The sequence below is a fragment of the Gigantopelta aegis genome, chromosome 4 (assembly GCF_016097555.1).
Source record: "Gigantopelta aegis isolate Gae_Host chromosome 4, Gae_host_genome, whole genome shotgun sequence".
Taxonomy (NCBI): Eukaryota; Metazoa; Mollusca; class Gastropoda; order Neomphalida; family Peltospiridae; genus Gigantopelta; species Gigantopelta aegis.
Window position 1 is genome coordinate 61756596 of NC_054702.1, and position 22925 is coordinate 61779520.

The window sequence follows — 22925 nt, forward strand, 5'->3', positions numbered from 1 at the left end:
TTTATTGTAGTACATCAAGAAGATAATGTTATGTTGCAGGGTTGAAAATTAACATGAAAACCATGGTCGCCAGGAGGGCCAGTTGAAGAAAAATATTTACTAGCCCTTCTCAAATTCAACTAGCCATCAAATTATAAACATTTAAATTTAACTGCACAGCCAAAATTAAAACTAGAATGTTTGTTGAATAATAACCATGTGTTCATCGCATATAGTCCGTTTGCTTCAAAAGGAAACCGATGAATTGGCATGTAACTTCATAATGAATAAAGTTAAGAAGAGAACAAATAATCAGTTGAATGGTTTAATTCGATCAATAATTAGCCTGCCCACCTCCTCCCCACCTCTACAAAAACACCAGCAGCCTGTATGCCTATTAGTACATCAACCCACTAAGGTCCAACTTGTTTGTGGTAGTGAAAATTCAGACCATGAGACTTGGCAATAAGCCTTATCCTAGGTTGAAATTTCCCCCACTTAGGGTGTACTTTTTCTATCCCACATGACCACATATGATGGAGTCTTATAACCTTTGTGCTGTAAAACCCTCGTTAATATAAGCCCAGTCAGAAGGAAGGAAGGAAGGAAATGCTTTATATAACGATGCACTCAACACATTTTATTTACGGTTATATGGCGTCAGACATATGGTTAAGGACCTCACAGATATTGAAAGTGGAAACCCGCTGTTGCCACTTCATGGGCTACTCTTTTTCGATTAGCAGCAAGGGATCTTTTATATGCACCATCCCATAGACAGGATAACACATACCACGGCCTTTAATATACCAGTCGTGCTGCACTGGCTGGAACGAGAAATATCCCAATGGGTCCACCGACGGGGATCAATCCCAGACTGACCGCGCATCGAGCGAGCGCTTTACCACTGGGTACTGAAAATACCATATTGAAGAAGAAAAAGTTTTATCTAAAATTAAGCCCGGCGCTAAGATTCAGAAGTTGAAATATATTTATACTGTACATGTAAAATGCACAGGGCCGATCAGTGTCCCTTCCAGATGAGACCCCCACCCTTTCTGGATCAGTTACTAAATACAGAGCTAAACTTAAATAATGCTGGCATGTGGCTTAATTTTGACAAGTGCTATCATAATTTGCTCAAGTAGTGTTGTTAACCAAACACATACTGTTTCTACCTTTTAATTTTAACGAAAACTTCTTTTTTTCAGGAAGACGAAAGGCGATTGGTTCGTCAGTATGCTATTTTTGATTTGGATAAGGAATGTACCGTCAAACATTTCAAAATCATCCACTTAGTTGAGATTGTGAGTCGGGAGAATCCCTCAAGTCCAATTGTTGTCCACTGCAGGTTAGCAGCAGCAAGTTTCATGCATTTACATAACATGGATAGAAATTTGGTTGTTTTGTTGTTGTTGTTTTTTGGGGGTGGGGGTGGGGATGTTTTTGGTGGGTTGCTGTTTTTTTGTAATGATAACAGCACAAGAGCACCTTGATTTATTAATCATCGGCTATTGGATTTCAAAATTTGTTAATTTAAGGGATCTTCTTTATGCACTTTCTCACAAACAGGACAACACATTCCATAGCCTTTGATATACCAGTCATTGGTCACTGGTTGGAACTTGAAAAATAATCAGAATGCCTGGTGCACTGAGGTTGTTCAGTCCTAGAATGGAATTGGGCAAGTGTTCTACCAACTGAGCTATATAGATCACACTCTTGGCAGGATTTAGCTGGTTGGAGACTAGTTGCGTAATTATTGAATTAAAAATGCCACATGAATGTCAATGTCCCAACCAGCACTATCAATTGAAGTAATTGTAGGCCTACGTTTCACGAGTTATTTAAAACAAAAATTGTTTAATAATATGAGTCGGTAGTGCACACCTGAGAAGCTTGAGTCGTAGTTCATGAACCACCTCCTCGGAACCAGTGGGTTTTTCCCATCGCAAGTATCCTAATCATATTGTTTTTACATAATAATGAAATTCAAGACAAGTTGATTCCTATATATGTTTAGCTGTACGTTCATCAAACCATCTAACACTGAAAAGGTATATACACTGAATAATACATATTGTAATTAAAAAATTATATTTCTGTAGTACTACTCCTGACACTTTTTAATAAATTATAACCCCATTCCTGAAAGAGAAAACAAGTCAGACTACACTAATGAACCAAACAACATAAAATTAGAAGAAAACATTATTGGTTTATTGGTTAATTTTTACAACATTATTATGTCTCTGCATTTACATGTATCAATTACTTCATAAATTAATAATGCCTGGTTTTCACTCGCCTTAGCATTTTGATGAGTGCGATATTTTACTCGCCTAAGCGTTTTGAGGTGTGCGATTTTTCACTCGCCTCTCTTTATATGTTACTCCAGTGCAGCTAGCATTGGCGATCTTCTTTACACCGATTTTCTCATGCCAATAGCGTCTTGTCGGACATGATTGTTAAAGTAATGTTTTATCATTTAAACCATTTATATATATATATATATATATATATATATATATATATATATATATATATATATATATATATATATATATATATATATATATACACACTCACACACATACATATATACACATTTTGACCTCTAAGGTTATTTTTCAAAATGCCAACCAAAATGAATTTGTTAATCCACTGGCCCTAAGAGAAGTGATTTTTTGTTTTAATCCAAGAACCCCTGATATACATACAGAAGTGGAGCTAGCCTTTAAATTGAAAGACAGAGAAATTTATACACAAGGCCTCCTATGCATCTGGGTACATACGGCAACGTTTCTGATTTTCATTACAGTGATGGATGTGGTAGAACGGGCGTGTTCATCGCACTATCTTACCTCTATAAGTATAAGTCTTCTACATATGATGTGTTTGGATACGTGGTGAAGATGAGAAAGAGCAGACTAATAATGGTGACCAGTTTGGTAAGACTATGGGCCGAATTTACAAAGCCTGTTTATGACTCGGACGCGTGTAACTACATACATTTACAATGCTTAAATACCTGTGTTTAAGCAAAATAGTCTTCATAAATTCAACCCATATGTATGGTAACACAGCAACTGTAGTAACTTAATTAAATGTGCAAACAGTTGTATTAAAAATCAGTGTTTCTCCCAGAGGGTAAAATGGGTATGGCGCCATGCATACCCAAATATGTTTGCTTCTTATTTTTTTTAAGTTAACCTTTTGACAAAATTAATTAATTATTCTTATCATTACTGTATAATTTTCTTGACCCTGACCCTAAACTTAATCCATTTTCTTTCTGGGGGAGACCCCCAATACCCACCTGTTGACTGTGGTTTCATTCAATTCCATAGCGCCATACCCAAAAATTTTTCTGGCAGAAACACTGTAACTATGTTATAGTGTAGATTCGGTATCGGCATGGTGGTTTGGTTCTCAAAATGTATAGATATTATAAGCTGCGTTCATAATTACTCTTTAAACTAGTTTAAATAAACTGGTATAACTAACCTATTTTTCATTACACTATACTAAAACATTTCAGTTAACCTGGTATAACTAAAACCAGGTCTAACTCCAATGGGCGAAGTGGGCCACAACTTCGCTTTGATAGGCTTGACTTCGCCTTGTTAATAACAGTTAGGCGTCGTCTTGTAAAACGAGTGGACTTGGTTTTGCCTCCATCGGTGGAGGGTGGAGGCAGCGCCGGTTGCGACTGCGACTGTGGTGCAGGTGGAAGGGGGTCCAGTCGTGTCAGCCACGGCAGTTCCTCTTATAGTTTCAATTCCCATCGTAGCGATGGATGCTAGATTATCGGTCCCTCGGTGGAGGGTCCCGGTAATTCGAGGGCCCCATGACTTACGCGGCGCCATTCTGCCTACTAGGTTTCTGGTGGAGGGTCTTCACTCTTCAGCAAGTTTACCACGCGTGTAGCTGTTGGGATTTCGTTGGTTCATATGTTTACAAATTTCCTGAAGTGCTAGTTCAACTGGTGCCGCCAGTACCGTTGTCTGTTTCGGCAGGGATACGGGAGACTGCGGCTATCTTGGGTGTTTCTGTTTCTACCACGATGGTCAATCCTGACCTGTATGATCGAGGTAGAGGTTCCAGGAGGTATACCTCGACTGCGTGGGCTGAACCTTGCATTCAGGGCTAGATGGCTACTGGTTGACCCCAGGCCTGCCACAGGGGACCAATGAAGCTCTTTTTCGGAGTTTCATGGCATGGTTGCGAGAATCACCTCAGTTGGGGTTAATTTCTCAGTCCCTCCACCGTCTGGTTTTCCAGCAAGGCCTTGGTCGTTCCCTCTGCAGAGCCAGATGGTGCCTACATCTATTTTTAGATGCCAAATATCAAAATTAGGAGCCATATTTATATACCGATGTAATGTATGTATGAATGTATAGTGTATGCATGTATGTGTATCTCTGTGTTTGTGTGTGTGCGTCTGTGCGTGGTGTGTGTGTGTGTGTTTGTGTGTATGTGAGTGTGTAAACCAAAGGTGCAATTACATATTAAAGAACACTGAAAAACATGGAGTGTATCAGAGAAACAATTGTACAAATTATATATTTACTGACTTTAATATCTGTAATTGTCTGTTGAGTTTTACATCAGAAAGTAAATTTTAAGTGTAAATTATTTTCCTCTGCTTTTTATACTCCCGTATCTGGTATGGCGTTATACATAAGCCCATCTGTTAACTTGTTCTTGTCAAGACCATATTTTGCCTACTAGACCATCAAACCTCACATATAGGAACAACTTGGGATGGTGGCGTGTCGCATACTATTACTAGGTCACTGTGACCTACTTTTCACGAACTATCGCACATAAGAGTAAATCCTTCTCTGGACTATATCTTGCGTACGGTGTACAGATTAATACAGGACCATCAATCCTCACATGTAGGAATAACTTGGTATGGCGGTGTGTCGTGTACTATTACTAGGTCACTGTGACCTACTTTTCACGGTCTATCGCATATAAGAGTAAATCCTTCTCTGGACTATATCTTGCGTACGGTATACAGATTAATACAGGACCATCAATCATCACATGTAGGAATAACTTGGTATAGTGGTGTGTCGTGTACTATTACTAGGTCACTGTGACCTACTTTTCAAGGTCTACTGCACATAACAGTAAATCCTTGTCCAGACCACATCTAGCATACAGATCCATACAGGACCATCAAACTTCACACGAAAGACGATCAATCCTCGCATGTAGGAATAACTTGGTGTGGCGGTGTGTCGTGTACTATTACTAGTTCACTGTGACCTACTTTTCAAGTCTACTGCACATAACAGTAAATCCTTGTTTGGACCATATCTTGCATACTGATGCATACAGGACCATCAAACCTCACATGTACATATAGGAACAACTTGAGATGGCGGTGTGTCGCGTACTATTACTAGGTCACTGTGATACAAATAAATCAAATAATTTGTCTATATTCTGAACATCCACGGAAAATCTGGTTTATATTCTTTGAAGAAAATGCTAAACAAAATTTTCCTTTCTAATAAAGAACGATAACTTAATTAATCAGACAGCACCTTCTCCAATGGATACAGTATCATCAGTAGTTGGTCCAAAACAAACTGTTCATCCATTCCATTGCAAAAGGTTCACATTTATGATTAGAATTGAATCATACCCGTAACATATTCATCAATATCTATGGTTTTCTATCAACTCCTGATGGGCGTATCATGTACCTCACCGGTACTCTTGTTAATTAATGCATTAATAACACATTTTATTTGTAACAAATCAGATTTGATTTTTTTTTTTTTTTTTTTTTTTTAAATTAAGCATTTTCCATGGAAACGCGAAAAAAAGTGTCTCATGGTCGTAACATCGCAAAAAATAAGCTGGGAATATTTGGATATATTTGGGATTCGCTGATAATTAACTGGTCTTCTACTTTATGCTGACAATGTGTTTGCGTGCTGCATTAAAAAAGGTTATTTGTAGCAGGACAACTGTCATTCCAACCAACCCAGTGAGCTCGTTTAGGTGGGAATTTTCTCTAAATAAAAACATTACACATATTGAATTGAAAAATGGCCGTTTATTTTAAACGACATCATACTGATATAAAACATTTAATAATTAATTAACTAATTAACCAAAATTCCCATCAAAGGTGGGCATTAAACTACCGCCATACATAAAACATGTCACAGACCTGCATATTCGATCTGATAGAATATCTATACATGTACATGTATGCCTATATATGTAATACAATAAAACTACATAACATGATTTGTTCTCATGATTTAGGTAAAAGGGGAGGTGGGTGGGTGTTTCTCCACTAGTATTTCTTTCGTCTTCGATGTTTGGTGTGATGGCACACTGCGTACAGCTGTAACTGTAATTTCATTGGTCAAGCCGACCAGTGCTTTCATAGAAATTTAGGAATGGTACTAACCGATGGATATTTAAAGTTTGAAATTATAAAACCGAATGGTGATCAATTTAATCCATTTGCCTGCAGCAAATACACTTTTAATAAAAGTGTTTATTTGTAGCAGGACAACTGTCATTCCAACCAACCCAGTGAGCTCGTTTAGGTGGGAATTTTCTCTAAATAAAAACATTACACATATTGAATTGAAAAATGGCCGTTTATTTTAAACGACAGCATACTGATACAAAACATTTAATAATTAATTAACTAATTAACCAAAATTCCCATCAAAGGTGGGCATTAAACTACCGCCACTAATACTTGCAAATTACGCATTACGCGCACATTTGCGTTTGCAAACATTCACCATTATATAGTTCGTAAGCTGCAAGTATTCGCCCACCCGAACTGGATGGATTCGGACACAAGTAGTATGATTTGTGTATTTATTTGGACGGGAGGAATTGTAGTTCCTATACATGTATGTAAAGTCAAACCAATGATCACAATTGTCCCACCCATGGACTAAACCTCATCGCATCACATATATCAATATCACCACAATAGAATACATACATGTATGTGCGACAGAGGCAAACATCACATATCTCAGTATCGATGTAATCAAATATTTATATGTATGTGAGACAGAAGCAAACCATCACATATATCAATATCAAAACACTAGAATATATACATGTATGTGAAACAGAGGCGAAACATCACCTATATCAATATCAAAACACTAGAATATATACATGTATATGAGACAGAGGCAAAACCCCATGTACTAAGGCCCAATCAATATTCTTTAACAGCAAGCTTCTAGGTGAAACAGAGACACGGCCCCATGTTTCCCCATCCATGATAATGTGAATAATAAGAGGAAGTTATCGGAAAACACAACATTGTCAGAATTGTCCAATAAAAGTGTTTATTTTTTGATATGATTGAATAATATTGTTACAAACCTTTACTTTCAATTTAAATAAAGTGTTTCATAAGGGATACCAAGACACGTTTTATAACTACGAGTATTTATATATATATATATATATATATATATATATATATATATATATATATATATATATATTACTCTTATAATATATACTTGTTAAAATTTTACTTTGATTGTTTGGCGAAAACATGGTTGCGGTCTGTTTTCGTTGTGATCATATTATCGATGATGTAATCTGTTTAATGATTTTTATCTTCGCCTATGTGTTTTGAGAAAAATGTCAACAGCTATTTTTGAAAACGATTTTTAAATGAAAATAATGCTAAGTGATGTCATTGTGATGATGCCCGACATGTATACACGCCAATGGCAGGAAACTGGTTAAAAGCTACCACTGTTCCAGTGCTATCACATATTTTTTAACTCTAGGATTATATAGACCTTGTCAAAAATCGAAATTGACCTGCATATGGGCCCATATTTTCAAGGCAATCTTAGCCTACAAAATCGTAAAACTATTGTAAGCTATGATGTCACTATGGCGTGAACTGTAGTGACATCACAGCTTACGATGGTTTTACGAAATCGTAATGCTAAGCTTGCTTCGATAATCCCTAGCTTGACCTTAATGTCTAAATTGGAAAGCCCCTCTTAAATATTGTGTACATGCTTAGAGTAAATATGTATCTAATGTAGTTCTGTGAAATAGCATTTGTGGATATTGCCTAAATTTGACCTCGATATTTTAGAGGTCAAGCAGCCACTATAATTTTTTTTATCTTGTTCTAAACTACAACTGTGCCAAATGTGGTGCATTCGATGACCAGCCAGTTACAATTCTTCCCCTAATTAAGTCACTCCACTGTATAGAAAATATAATAGATATGTACTAAATAATGTGTTTACATATTTACAGGAACAATACATCTATATCTACAAAACTTTGAACATCATAAACGAAAATAAGAAGATCCATCAAAGTACGTATATGTAATATTAAAAAAGAAGCAATACAACCTATGTTTTAACATTTGTTGGAATAGTAATTAGTGACAAAGCATAGCCATAGGCATGGAGTAATCCCCACAGGCATGGATTAATAATACATTTAAAGTGTACTACTCTCTATTTATATTCAATATTTCTTTCCTTCTATCTTTCTTTATTCCTTTTCTGTTAACCACTGAAATCGTTATTTTTCATGTACCAATATTCATTATTTACAAACTGTAATGTATTATATCAGGTTTTTTGCCAGAGGGTAAAAGTGGTATGGTGCCATACCCACATTTTTTTGCAGATTTAATTTTTTTAAGTTAACTTTTTGACAAAATTAACCCTAAACGTAACTCTTTTTTTTTCTTGGGGAGGCCTCCCTACCCCTTGTTGACTGGTTGCATTCAGTTCCATAGTGCCATACCCAAATATTTCTTTCAGGCAGAAAAACAGTGTGTGTGTGTTTGTGTGTGTGTGTGCGTGCGCGTAATACACACACACACACACACACACACACACACACACACACACACACACATATATATATATATGTATATACACCTATATATTTTCAATTTATATAGTATATGTACAATTTCAAACTTATAACATGACTGTAAGGCAGGCCCTAATCTTGCCGGCGAAATGAGCAGGGTTTTTTTCTGCCAAAAGTCAGCTCAAGTCGCCAAATTATTAGCAGTAGTGAGAAGTGAAGTCACCGTAATATTCTGGACCTTGGCTGGCACGTCTCAAAACATAGTCATGACGATTATAGAAGACATCTCTCTGGCCCAACACCCGTTAGCTTAATGACTATGACATGTACACCATTAGCCAGTAAAGGTGGTGTGACGTAGGGTCTATTTTATGCAATTCGTTTAAAATTTTCAAACTGGTGACTTTAACTTAAGTCTTATTCAACTTACTGTGCTAGCACAGTCATGTGCTATATACTACCCGAGTTATATTACCACTGCAGAATTGTCTTCCCTTGCCGGATGTATATATAGCACTACATCCACACATGGGTATAGACTATCAAGCTTGTCTTCAGTTCTGCAGTCCTCCATTGTTGAGACATGTTATTTATTGCTCTTGTCATTTACTTTATTTTACATGTTGTAACTCGTAAAGTGTGTTTGGTTTTGTTTCATATTTAGGAGATAACCATGCATATGGTGTTTTTAGATTTGCGGGTGTTATTGTCTATTTGATCCCGCAAATGTCATGTTTGACTGAAAGCGTTAGCTTCATCAATGGGAAACTGACAAAGGATTTCAATTCTTAAAGTCAAAGACTGTCTGTGTGCATATCTGCGAGAAAAAAGAGGACATCATTTAGATCCTCAGCTGTTTCTGGTCAAAAGTCCGATACCAGTTGTGGGGACCAAATTTAGGGAGAGGGCATTTTTGACAAGAAGCTATCTTTTGTACTTCATTTAAAATATGTTAAAACAAGGACTTAGAGGCCCTCAATATTTTTAAAGTTATTGGCAAGACTGAATGGGAGCAGATCGAAAGGTTATGCTCCATCTGTATAGATCTCTAGTAAGATCAAAAATTGACTATGGTTGCATTGTGTCCGGGTCAGCACGCAACCAGGGACTTAGATTTTGTCTTGGTGCATTTAGAACATCTCCTGTGGAGAACTTGTATGTTGATGCACACAAACCTAGTTTAGGTGCTAGACGTGCAAAGCTTTCTGTGCAGTATGTCATTAAGATTAAATCAATGTTAACCTGGTTTAGTATGCTGGAAAATAAATCGGCAATACATGTCTATGTATATCAATTAATAAAGTGTACAACAATTTAAATAACTGTATAATGTGACGGTTACATAAGATTATTTTGGATAAGCTTTACAAACATACGAGTACAAACTGAGCACGGTGCCACAACATAAAAATGTTAAGCATGTTCTCATTAGTATCACTTTTTGGATTTCACAGTCGTTTATCCAGTAACAGGTTGATTAATGTTGCTACATATGCTGTTTCAGCCCTGCATTGTTGTTTTTTCAATTTTTCTACTTTTGTCCTACGCACTTTTTCTATATTTTCATTCCCACTTTTGTCCTACTTTTTCCATAAGGGGATGATGAAGAAGCGAATGCAGAGGACACAGTTGTCACAGAAAACAAAAGGTATGCATCATTGTTCCAGTACGATTTCCTAGAATATTTATTTACCACAGTTTTCAGCTGTGACCTCTTCAAAATCCTACGTTCGGGTCTAATTGATTTTAGTTAAATATTTAGTATCAAACACTTGAAACAGTATGAATCATAATTAATACTTCCAAGCTATTCCAGGGTATGCATTCGGGCGAGTCATGTTAGCACTTAATTTGACATTTGGTGCAATATTTGAGTGGCCCAGTTCTTTAAAAGGTATTGTATTTGGCATAGATCAGTTTCAATGGGCATATGCAAGTCGGTTCTATAGTATATCAATGTTTATTATCCACAGAGTTCAAGATATTCGAAGGCTTAATAAACAATGAACAACACCTGTTGTAACGGGTGTAGGTAGAAAGATAAATAAGATTATTATTTGTATGTGTTCATACCTGCATTGTATTATACCGATCTGTTGTTTAGTACCTGCAAAAATACGAATGACGTTTCCGTTTTGCATTGTCTTACTGAATTTGCAATGGCGGAGGGACCAAGAAAAACGGCAACGTATTAAACTCTCCTTAGAACACAGTCAAATTGTTCGATGAATTTCATAAAATCTTCTGTGTAAACAGAAATATTTATGTTTGAAATTCAAGATCGGAAGACAGACAGTATCAGATATACTAAAACAAAGTGATCATTACCGGCAATTGTAATAGGGACAATATTTCGGTAGAAAGAAAACGAATAGCCAACAGCAAGCTCGAAAATGTGAATGGTTTCTTAGAAACGCAAATATCTTTCAGGTTTATACCAGTCACTAAAACAAGCATTGCTTAGCCATGCTTACATAGATAGTCTTACACAGTCCAAACGGTTGGTTAATATGACATTTTATTTACGGGTTGTTTTTTTAATCAGTATATAGCAAGAACCGTAACTCTGGACGAACTCTGTCTAAACCGGCATATTTCTGCTTTAGACAGTCCACTATGTACTATACATAAATATCACTTAAAAATACAAATATTCACATTTTAATTATGTACCATTAACAGCATATAAATAATGCTCAACACTACACATAATAAGTTAAAACATGTATAAATATAATGCATATTCAACTTCTAAAATGTACTTTAATTAATATACATGTATGTTAATTTACTAATTATTCTTTATTAATATTAGTTAAAAGTTTATCAAATATATTTATACATTAATTTTGTAATATGCCAAATAAACAAACCGGTGCATGCATCTTAGTCAGACCTGTGCTCTGAATGATAATGGTAGAAATGAAGATGGACAAAGACCAAAAGGAAATCAGGCTTCTCTGTCGAAGTATTGTGGTGGTGTCGGTATTATATGTGAATGTTGCATTGACGTTACATGAAATATCAAGTGATAAAAGAAAATATTCAAAATATAACTTAGAAAAAATTGAAAGAAAATACTAAAATACATACTGTAAATATTAAAATTCACTATAATTACACAAATATTTACTCCCTGTTACATAGATAGGTCAATCCCCTTAAAATGTGAGATCCGAGTGAATCAAACATAATTTTGTATTTGTAGGCCAATTGGAATGAATCGGTTTAAGGACCATATTGTGGATCTATACCAACGTTGTTCAGGTCAAACATACAACAAGTTTACCAAAGAATGGAATGTAAGTTTCGTATATTTACATGTACATTTTACCTGGTTAATTCTTGTAAATATTTATCATCCTGAATATATGTGTACTTGCAATGGCAGGGTTGAAAATTGGCAGTTGCCCGGCCACCCATGGTGACCATTAATGGCTAAAGTGGAGGTCTAATTATGCATATGTGCAATTTTTCGTAAGAAATAGGCCATGTTCTAATCGGCACGACTAAAGTCGGTGCACTTTATATGTTCTCACAGTATGATTCGATCGCATATGCGACAAGTCAATGTGACCAATTGCATAATAAGAATGACCCTTATAGTGACAGATCCTAGTTTCTACAAACGCACATTCGTCTGAGAAGTAATGGTTATCGAGACAAGTTTTTATCATTTAGAAGGTATTTCCGTGCTTAAATTTCCCAGACTTTAGCTTCTATCTGAAATAATCTCATTTAAATATGTTGCGGGTTTGTAGTTTAACTAAACTTTGTGTCCATTTTCACAGGTGGAAACTAGGGTCTGTGCCTTTAAGGGTGACTACGAATTTTATAAAGGTAGTCCGTCGGGCGACCATCGATTTTATAAAGGTAGTCCGTCGGGCGACCATCGATTTTATAAAGGTAGTCCGTCGGGCGACCATCGATTTTATAAAGGTAGTCCGTCGGGCGACCATCGATTTTATAAAGGTAGTCCGTCGGGCGACTATCGATTTTAGAAACATATCATCGCTGTCGGGCAAAAATGGTATAACTCAAAAATGTACTCTTTACAGGAGGAATAAAAACCGTAATAGATTTTTGACATTTTCTTCTTGTGTAAGTTAAGCTCAGAATAGGAAACAAGTTACTGTTCCTTTTAATGATAAAAAGCTCTTCATTTTATGTTAGCTAGAGCACTATACAGTCCTGTAATCTTTTAGATACGCCAGAAACTAGTTTACCTTTTTCGTCAAAAGTAGTATTGATTAGTATTAATGAGTTTTACCGTTATTCATTCTTACTCATGAAAGTAGATAAAATAAAAGGTTTGCATGTAAATAACAATGTATTATGCCTGCTTATTATAAGAATATAGAATAGCATGGGGATTTTTTCCAAAGATTTATTTTTCTTTTGATGTTTATTTTAGTGGTGGCATTTACAATATCCAAATTACCCACGCACGCGCGCACACGCACACACACACACACACACACACATACACACACACACACATATATATATATATATATATATATATATATATATATATATATATATATATATATACACACACATATACACATATACATACACATACACATACACATACACATACATATATACATATATATATGTATGCACACTCACAAAAGGCTATAATTAAATTTGAGAAGGACCAGTCATATCTTTCCTCGACTATACAGAGCCCTGCAGGCGACCATGAATTTCATGTTAAGTTTCAACTCTGCAAACTTAGAAAATCCCGTCTATGCAAATTTAAACAAAATCAACCAAATTAATGTTCTTAAAAAATAATTGTATTTATGTGATTGAGGAATGTAGCTTTTGGCAATTTAATATTTGCCAAATTCAAATTCAATTTAAACACTTAAACACTAGATTATGTTGTTTTTTGTACTAATAACTAACTGATACCTCATTTTCACCTGCTTGTAGAAAATGTAGATATTGACACTTTTATGTATTTTTTGTTTTGTATAACTTTTGTAAATGTTTTTGCCATTAGGATCTGATGAGAGTGACTCAGATATATGCTTTCTCAAATTCTGCCACATTGAAGTGTAACAAAACGAAGAACAGAGATGAATTAATTCTTCCATGTATGTAACGTAGCCATGTATATATACATGTATATATGTATATATATATATAGATATATACTCTGTCAAAAAAGAAACGCATAGGTGTTTTTGGTACAATATCTCTTAATGACCATGTTTATTAATGTTCCTGGAATGGGACAGAATGCCCAAATGCACCCTAAAACAAATTTAACGCACGTTGTGTGACAATTGCACGAAATCGGCGTGAAATGGTCAGATTTTGACGAATGCACGTCAAACTCTGGGAAAGGATTGGGGTAGTGATGAGTATTTAAAGCTGCAATGCTTGCAATGATTCCTCATTTCCATTTCGACGTAGACGAGTTGAAAGATGCCAAGACTAAGCCTGCCGAATCGAAACACTGCAATAGGCCTCCTCCAGGTAGGTGAATTGCAGTCAGCAGTCGCACGTCACATGAACGTCCACCAGAGCATCATTTCACGTCCCTGGGACAGGTACCAGCAGTTTCAATCAGCTGAAGACCGTCCCAAAAGTGGAAGACTTCGCATAACAACTGCAGCACAAGATCGCTACATCCGGGTTCTGCACTTGCGTCACCGAACTGCCACAGCAACGAACACTGCTGGACGCATACCTGGTTTGAGAAGGGTGTCTGCACAAACCATTCGGAACCGACTTCGAGAAGCTGGTTTACGGGCTAGGAGACCGTATGTTGGCCCCGTCCTGCGACGTCAACATCGACATTTACGTGTTCGCTGGTGCACGAATGTACAGGGAAACTGGTGGCGAGTATGCTTCAGCGACGAGTCAGGTTTCCGTCTACAGCGACGTGATGGACGACAATGTGTTTACAGACGTCGCAATGAACGTTTTGCCAACAACTGCGTCGCTCAAGTTGACAGATCCGGTGGAGAGAGTGGCATGATGTGGGGAGCCATCTCATACACCGGCAAAAGTGAACTTGCGTTCGTACAAGACAACCTGACAGCTGTACGCTACCGGGATGAAATTCTTCGCTGTCACATGCTTCCCATTTTGGATCGACAGAGAGAACTCTTTCAGCAGGACAATGCCAGGCCGCATACGGCACGTGTAACAATGGATTTCCTACAGAATGAGAACATTAATGTGCTGCCATGGCCATCAAGATAGCCAGATCTAAAACCCATTGAACATCTATGGGACGAACTGGACAGATGTGTACCCCAGCGTGACCCGGAGCCTCAGACGCTTCCGCAACTGTCACACGCACTGCAGGAAGAATGGGCTAGGATTCCACGTGCCCGGATTCAGAGACTCATTCAGTCTAGTTTGACACCTAATAGCCGATGTATTTTTCGTGCTGGGGTGTCGTTAAACATTCATTCAGTCGTTCATTCATTGATTTATTCAGTCTATACCAAGGAGATGTCGCGCAGTGATTGCTGCTGGTGTTGGCCACACAAGGTACTGATTTCAGCGCCCTCGTGCGACGCTGTGTGGTGACGAAAACGTCTCCACTTCCGTCAATCCATAGCATTGTCACATACTCATGTCAAATTTTACTGTGATACGATCATAAATAACGAAATTATGCCACTTTGTATTAAAGAGATAATTCCATGAATATTTCGCTATGCATTTCTTTTTTGACAGAGAGAGAGAGAGAGAGAGAGAGAGAGAGAGAGAGAGAGAGAGAGAGAGAATACGCTTTGATGTATTTGTTTTTTATCATCCATTATCATTCCTTTCACTTGCAACAATTGTAAACAATGTCAGTAATGTGGGTTGAATGTCACTATATTTGGCATCGGTAGATTCGTTAACTAGCAGAACGACAGTGGCATGACGTCACTAATGATAGGTTTAGCGCTGAAATCTACACAGTGACGTAACAAAAAGAAGCAATATCTCCTAGGAGTATATCGCATGAGATATCGCAAATTATAGTGCCTGTGATATCTCCTACAAAAGCCTTTAATGGATGATAAATATAGGAATCAGATTTGTTTGTTTGTTTTGTTTAACGACACCACTGGAGCACATTGATTAATTAATCATCGGCTATTGGATGTCAAACATTTGGTAATTCTAGTCATCAGAATAAACCCGCTACATTTTCCTAATGCAGCAAGGGATCTTTTATATGCACTTTCCCACAGACAGGAAAGCACATACCACGGCCTTCGTCCTGTTGTGGTACACTGGTTGGAACGAGAGAAAAAAAACAATCAGCTAAATGAATCCACCGAAGTGGATAGGCATCGGAAGACAAAAACAACAGTGGGCCAATTAAACTATATCTTAATTGGCATTCCAACTGAGGATTTGGGCAATTGTATTATTTTCACAGGTGGATGTCAGTGACCACAAGCAGGCCCTCCTTCCGGCACTTATGTCATGGCTGCCAGTTCGTTGGGGTTTTTCCCCAACAAATAACAGCCCAGAGACTGGAGACCTTAATTAAGGCCTTGAGTCTATACTCAACAAAATTAAGTATGGGCCAGTAGATATTTTTAGCATTTTTTATCAATAGCCGATGTATTTTCCGTGCTGGGGTGTCGTTAAACATTCATTCATTCATTCATACATTCATTCATTATATGACAAGTATCGTTACAAACCAACATGCAACGAATCCTAGGAACAGGAGACAGACCGGACGAAGTGCATACGGGCGAAACAACTCTGGTACAAACTGGTGCAACCCGAATTCGTATATGTACAGGAAATACAAGAGCGCTGTATTTCAGTTCTTTATTAATATTATGCATGTAATCTCCCATCTTTAGCCACAATAGGTAAGAAAATAGTAACGATCGAACCCGGCCAAAAGTTTACCTTTTTCTCTCTCCTCTCTCTTCTCGATGTATTTTCCGTGCTGGGGTGTCGTTAAACATTCATTCATTCATTCATACATTCATTCATTATATGACAAGTATCGTTACAAACTAACATGTAACGAATCCTAGGAACAGGAGACAGACCGGACGAAGTGCATACGGGCGAAACAACTCTGGTACAAACTGGTGCAACCCGAATTCGTATATGTACAGGAAATACAAGAGCGCTGTATTTCAGTTCTTTATTAATATTATGCATGTAATCTCCCATCTTTAGCCACAATAGGTAAGAAAATAGTAACGATCGAACCCGGCCAAAAGCTTACCTTTTTCTCTCTCCTCTCTCTTCTCGATGTATTTTCCGTGCTGGGGTGTCGTTAAACATTCATTCATTCATTCATACATTCATTCATTATATGACAAGTATCGTTACAAACTAACATGTAACGAATCCTAGGAACAGGAGACAGACCGGACGAAGTGCATACGGGCGAAACAACTCTGGTACAAACTGGTGCAACCCGAATTCGTATATGTACAGGAAATACAAGAGCGCTGTATTTCAGTTCTTTATTAATATTATGCATGTAATCTCCCATCTTTAGCCACAATAGGTAAGAAAATAGTAACGATCGAACCCGGCCAAAAGTTTACCTTTTTCTCTCTCCTCTCTCTTCTCGATGTATTTTCCGTGCTGGGGTGTCGTTAAACATTCATTCATTCATTCATACATTCATTCATTATATGACAAGTATCGTTACAAACTAACATGTAACGAATCCTAGGAACAGGAGACAGACCGGACGAAGTGCATACGGGCGAAACAACTCTGGTACAAACTGGTGCAACCCGAATTCGTATATGTACAGGAAATACAAGAGCGCTGTATTTCAGTTCTTTATTAATATTATGCATGTAATCTCCCATCTTTAGCCACAATAGGTAAGAAAATAGTAACGATCGAACCCGGCCAAAAGCTTACCTTTTTCTCTCTCCTCTCTCTTCTCTCTCTCCTCCTCCCCCCCCCCCCCCCCCCCCCCCCCAACGTGACGAAGATATACATGTAAATGCAAATGGTAGGAAGTTCTTCATTTTTCGCCATAGCCAAGCATTCAGTGTCACAAAACGGTCACAAATGGAAACAGCAAGGCAAAATGTATTATTTTCAGCGAAAATAATTCAATGGAGTCTGTGAAAATGGTGCCAGATTTGCCTTTGCAAACCGACCAAACGTATTATTGCTTTTGACCTTCGATGGAAACTCAATCAGTCGATTGAATCAAAGCAAATTTTATATCAGTTTATTCATAAATACATGAACAGTGGTCCATTAATACATGAACAAATAAAATAATATGACAATGATAAAATCTGTAATTAACCGAAGTGTTAACTATGATTTTGAAAAGGGGCCATTCAAATATTATGTACGCTTGAGGGGGTGGGTGGGTGGGTGTAGGTCCAAACAATATGCAATGTTACAGAGGGTGGAAATGTATATAAATTAAAAAACATAACAAACTTCTTTTTTAATTATTAAAAACAAAAACAAAAACCCATTTCCATATACATGTATGCTCTGTCATGGCGAGATATATAACGGACTTAAAAACTCGCCCATCACATGACTTCTTAGTGAATCAGAAGGGGCGTTTCCAAGCATTATGTTGGGGTTTTCTGGAGTGTGTGTATCATGGTCTAGCATTATGGAGTATTATGTGAGGAGGTTATGTAAAATATGTTACCAAAATAAAATCAATCTTAATAAATAAGCCACTGGTTTTAGAGATTTACTTTGGTAGTACAATTTAACAACTTCACAACACTGTTCTTTGGACGGTACCAATTTGAAAACAAGCTGACACAAAGTGACGTCATTGATGATGTCATGACTTCAATTGATTTCCCATATTTTTATGTTGGTCAAACTTTCCATCTATCTACTTGATGATGGTGCATAAATAGTTTTAATATCTTAAACATTAACCAAGTTATAGCAGTTTCTTATAAGGACCGATATTATGAAACACCCTGACTATGATTCAGTATGTTGTTACGATGTTGTTGGTTGCTCGTGATATCTACATGTATATACCGTTGTTTGTATTATCAACTGTTGTTGTTTTTTGTATCTACAATTCTGTTTTTTACATTTATTTGCTATCTATTGTATAGTTGTTTTTCATGTACATGGTTGTTTCAGACGAGCATAGTCGAGTGAAGCTGCTCAGTGGCGAGTCAGACTATATAAATGCCAGCTTCATTGATGTGAGTTATTTTTCTTCCATTTTTATTGTTTTATCGAGTGCACCTGAAATAACTATTATTGCTAACAGATCGAAATATCTTTACAATATAAAATCACGGATACCTCTAATGTTAACATTGATATATATATTACCAATATTCGGCAAGTTTTTTTATTATCTTAAATCACTTTCTGCTGGTAACTTCCCCAGCCAGATTTTTTCGACCAGAAAGAAATTTCTGGGTATGTCACTATGGAACTCGATGCAACCACAGTCAAGAGGGGATGGGGGGGGGGGGGGGGGGGGGGGGGGGGGGGGGGGGTGTCTCCCTCAGAAAGAAAATGGGTTAAGTTTAGGGTTAAGGTTAAGAAAAGCATACAGTAATGATAAGAGTAATTACTTTTGTCAAAAGGTTAACTTAAAAAAATTAAATCTGCAAAACATTTTGGGTATGGCGCCATGCCCATTTTACCTTCTGGCAGAAACCCCGCCAGCCAATTGTGATAATTTCTGAATTGTAGATGTTTTCATGTGTCATCAAACTACAACATACTGTGATGATTTTTCAGGGTACCATAAAAAAACAATACATAGCCACCCAAGGACCGACAAGAGGTTGGGTTAAAGACTTCTGGATGATGATTTGTGAAAACAAGTGCAGTCTCATTGTGGATATGGCAGAAACCAAATTGGTCAGAATAAAATGTTCTGTTTATAATCTATTTACACCCTATTCTGTTATTAATAATATTGTTTTCAAATGAATTTTAGATTTAAAGTTTATATAAGAATTGCTTATTATTTTTTGTAAATTTATCGATGTATATCTATCACAAATTGTATAAAAGCACGTAGCATAGCAAAGCGATTTTATACTAAATGTGTGACTGGTATTAATTCATCAATAAATTCACAACAAAATGACAAACATTTTTTATAATTAAAAACAGCACAACTTATTTAGTTGAAAGTACACATAATTGATAAATCAGTTTTCAACATTCTTCGCATTATCTGCTTTATGTAATGACGTCCCATTGTATGCAGTTTGTGATACATGTAGTTGTACTTCAATAAATTCACTAAAAGCTGTTGTTATATAATTACAAACACACACACTAAATTTTAAAGTTCCTCAATTTTACTTATTTTTTCTCCCTATCAATAATATATTTTTGGCATTAGACTTGTAAGTTATTGATTATACAATGTCCTACTTAACATTTTCTGTATGAACTAAAACAATTAATGGTCGATTGTCCCATATATTTACTTTTTCTACTTTTTTAGAATATAATATTATATACACTTCTTTATTTCTTCGAGTGTTAATTTTGTCGTCAACATTTCTAGATTTTCTACTTTCTCAGAGAAACAGTCCTGAATAGGCCATATGGTTGCAGTCGTGGGACATAAAAAAAGGAAATTTTGAAATGTTGGAGGCAAAATACCTGGAGAAATAAAAAAGTGTATTTAAAAATAAAATAAATAATAATAAAAATATAAAGTAAATGTTAAGTAAGTTCTTATTGATATAGCTTTTTTGACACCACGTTTGAATCACGTGCTATTTTAAACGTAACCCGTGTATCAAAAAGAACATTTTGTCATTAATGCACGACATAATGAACTGGTTTTGTGCAAAGGTTCAGTGAGCTATAGCTTGCTATAGTATACAATGCATGTTTTTCCCGATATTCAACTCCAAAGTAAGACATTAAAACAAAAATTCACTTGTCGGCCAATATATAAATGTTGAGGTAGGGCAAATTCATACAATACAATACAATACAATACAATACAATACAATACAAAATGATTATATTACCATGCTTACATATGATGTATATACATAGAGGATTCGTCACGAGTTTTTTAATGTAAAAAATATCAACCAAGTCGATATTCAGTAACTTACAGTACTAAAGGATTTCGTCCCCATCAGTAATATGACACAAATCAGTTTGAAGTCACACATTTTAACTTAACCTTATGAAAACATTACGCTCATGCAGGTGTGCAGGTCTTGTTGGCTTTTAGACAAATGACACATTGACAGCAACTAGAGACATTGTGATTTTGCAGATACCTTTAAATTTGCATACCATAATAACTGGATTAATACACTAAATTATCACATGGGTTTATGACATGGATATCATGGGTAAGTTATAGGATAAATATAGCTAATGATGAGAATAATGAACAACTAAATATATGCATTAAATAAAATAAAACAATTTATGGTTATAAGTGTTACAGGGATTATTTGGGGTTTTTTGTGGACTGTCTTTTAAAAACAAAGAATTCAAACAAGGAAGTAAATGAGGTATAGGCCTACTCGATTCCCACTGTCAAAAGTAGGAAACATGTGACCCGTGACCTCCCAGAATCCATTGTGCTAAACCGGAAATAATCGAACTCCGAAGTGGTCTATTGGCCAACTTTTAGCTACTGGCTCATGGACTATATGATGGGTATTAATTGACTGGGTATGTCTTGATCCCCAGGTGTTGGGTTAGGCTTTTTGTTGTTGTTCTTTGGGAGGGGGGGGGGGGGGGGGGGGGGGTTTGTAATTTAAAAAAAAAAAATTGGAGTTGACACTATACTTATCTTTTTTATTAGTTATTTATTATTAATGTGTACCGTCCCTAATTATATATTACACATTCAATAACTGTTAATACTTCACTCGATTGTTGGGGTTTTTCTTCTTATAATCTTGTTTATTTCTTCTTCTTTTTTATAACCATTAAAAGTTTGTTTATTTATTTATTGCTGATAACTACCCACTTGGCCTATAAACTGTAAGGGGAACGTTCAGTTCCATGCGGAATGCCATATGTGCAGCGAGGGGTTTCCCTAATCTAAAAATAATGCTGTATGGAAGCTACAAGTAATTGCTGTGTTATATACTTTTATTCAGTCCAACAATCAACAAAATTTAAATGCAAATAGCTATCCGTATTTAGTTTTATCCACTTCTCATTAATACCAGTCCAGATGATTAAGTTGTGTTTTGCTTTGTTGCAGCATGATGAGGTGCCGTACTGTCCGTCTAAGATACAAGTTAGATCAGCAAAGACATATGGGGACAATATTACTGTCACATTTTTAGGACTAACTGAGGAAACTAATGCATATATGAACGTCAGAAAATACAGTGTAACATGGCCTTCTAAGGTATATACTTTTGATGTATGGCTAAATAATAATAGTTACAGTTTAAGTGCGAGTTAAGTTATATCTGTATGTGAAGATACATATATGTGCCTTTGTACTTTACAAAATGATCGTGAAACTACTACGGTTTTAAACTGCTTTTATATAACATGTACATGTATATCATCCTCAAATTGTTTTTACTATCAACATGGTATTTAGTGGTGCAATTGCCGATGTACCTTAATTTTACTATTTCGCTTAGTTACAATGAGAATTTGCAATGCAATAGGTCTGAAGCACTTGTAAACAACTAACGTAGATGTCAACTAAAAGTTAGGCCTAACAAATATGTGTTTCAGGTTTTATCCTTGGGAAAAAAAATAGAATAGGAACTATAGTTTTCTTTTCTTTTTCAATGTAATAAAAATATTTTGTAAAAATGTTTGCTTCAAAAAATGTCAGGGTCACTACATAAAATTTTCTTTTTAGATCCTAGATGATTTTGATAATGCATTTCTTTTGATTGTGGTTGTTGGTCGTGGTCTCTTGAATTCCTATAAATGAAGTTACCTCTTTAGTGCTTAAAATTTGGCATGAACGATTTGGTCATTCGTCTCTCGGTTATGCAAAACCAATATCAACATAAACGACGGTTCGTTCGTGCAAAAGCTGTAATCGTTCATCAGAAAATCCAAACAGACATGTTGGCTAATTTTATCACTGTTTTGGGAAGAACATAATAAGAGAACGGGCCTGCATTGCC

The 22925-nt window shown here is 36.3% G+C and overlaps 1 protein-coding gene across 1 annotated transcript in view; it reads left to right on the plus strand.

Annotated features, from left to right (window-relative positions):
* LOC121370874 overlaps window positions 1-22925 on the plus strand; it is a 172713-nt gene that overhangs the window by 133268 nt on the left and 16520 nt on the right. Inside the window, exons 31-39 of the mRNA XM_041496388.1 lie at window positions 1191-1330; window positions 2801-2930; window positions 8278-8341; window positions 10450-10501; window positions 12062-12155; window positions 13868-13961; window positions 18952-19016; window positions 19567-19689; window positions 22031-22180. Coding sequence (XP_041352322.1) covers window positions 1191-1330; window positions 2801-2930; window positions 8278-8341; window positions 10450-10501; window positions 12062-12155; window positions 13868-13961; window positions 18952-19016; window positions 19567-19689; window positions 22031-22180 — 912 coding nt within the window. The remainder of the gene's footprint in view (window positions 1-1190; window positions 1331-2800; window positions 2931-8277; window positions 8342-10449; window positions 10502-12061; window positions 12156-13867; window positions 13962-18951; window positions 19017-19566; window positions 19690-22030; window positions 22181-22925) is intronic.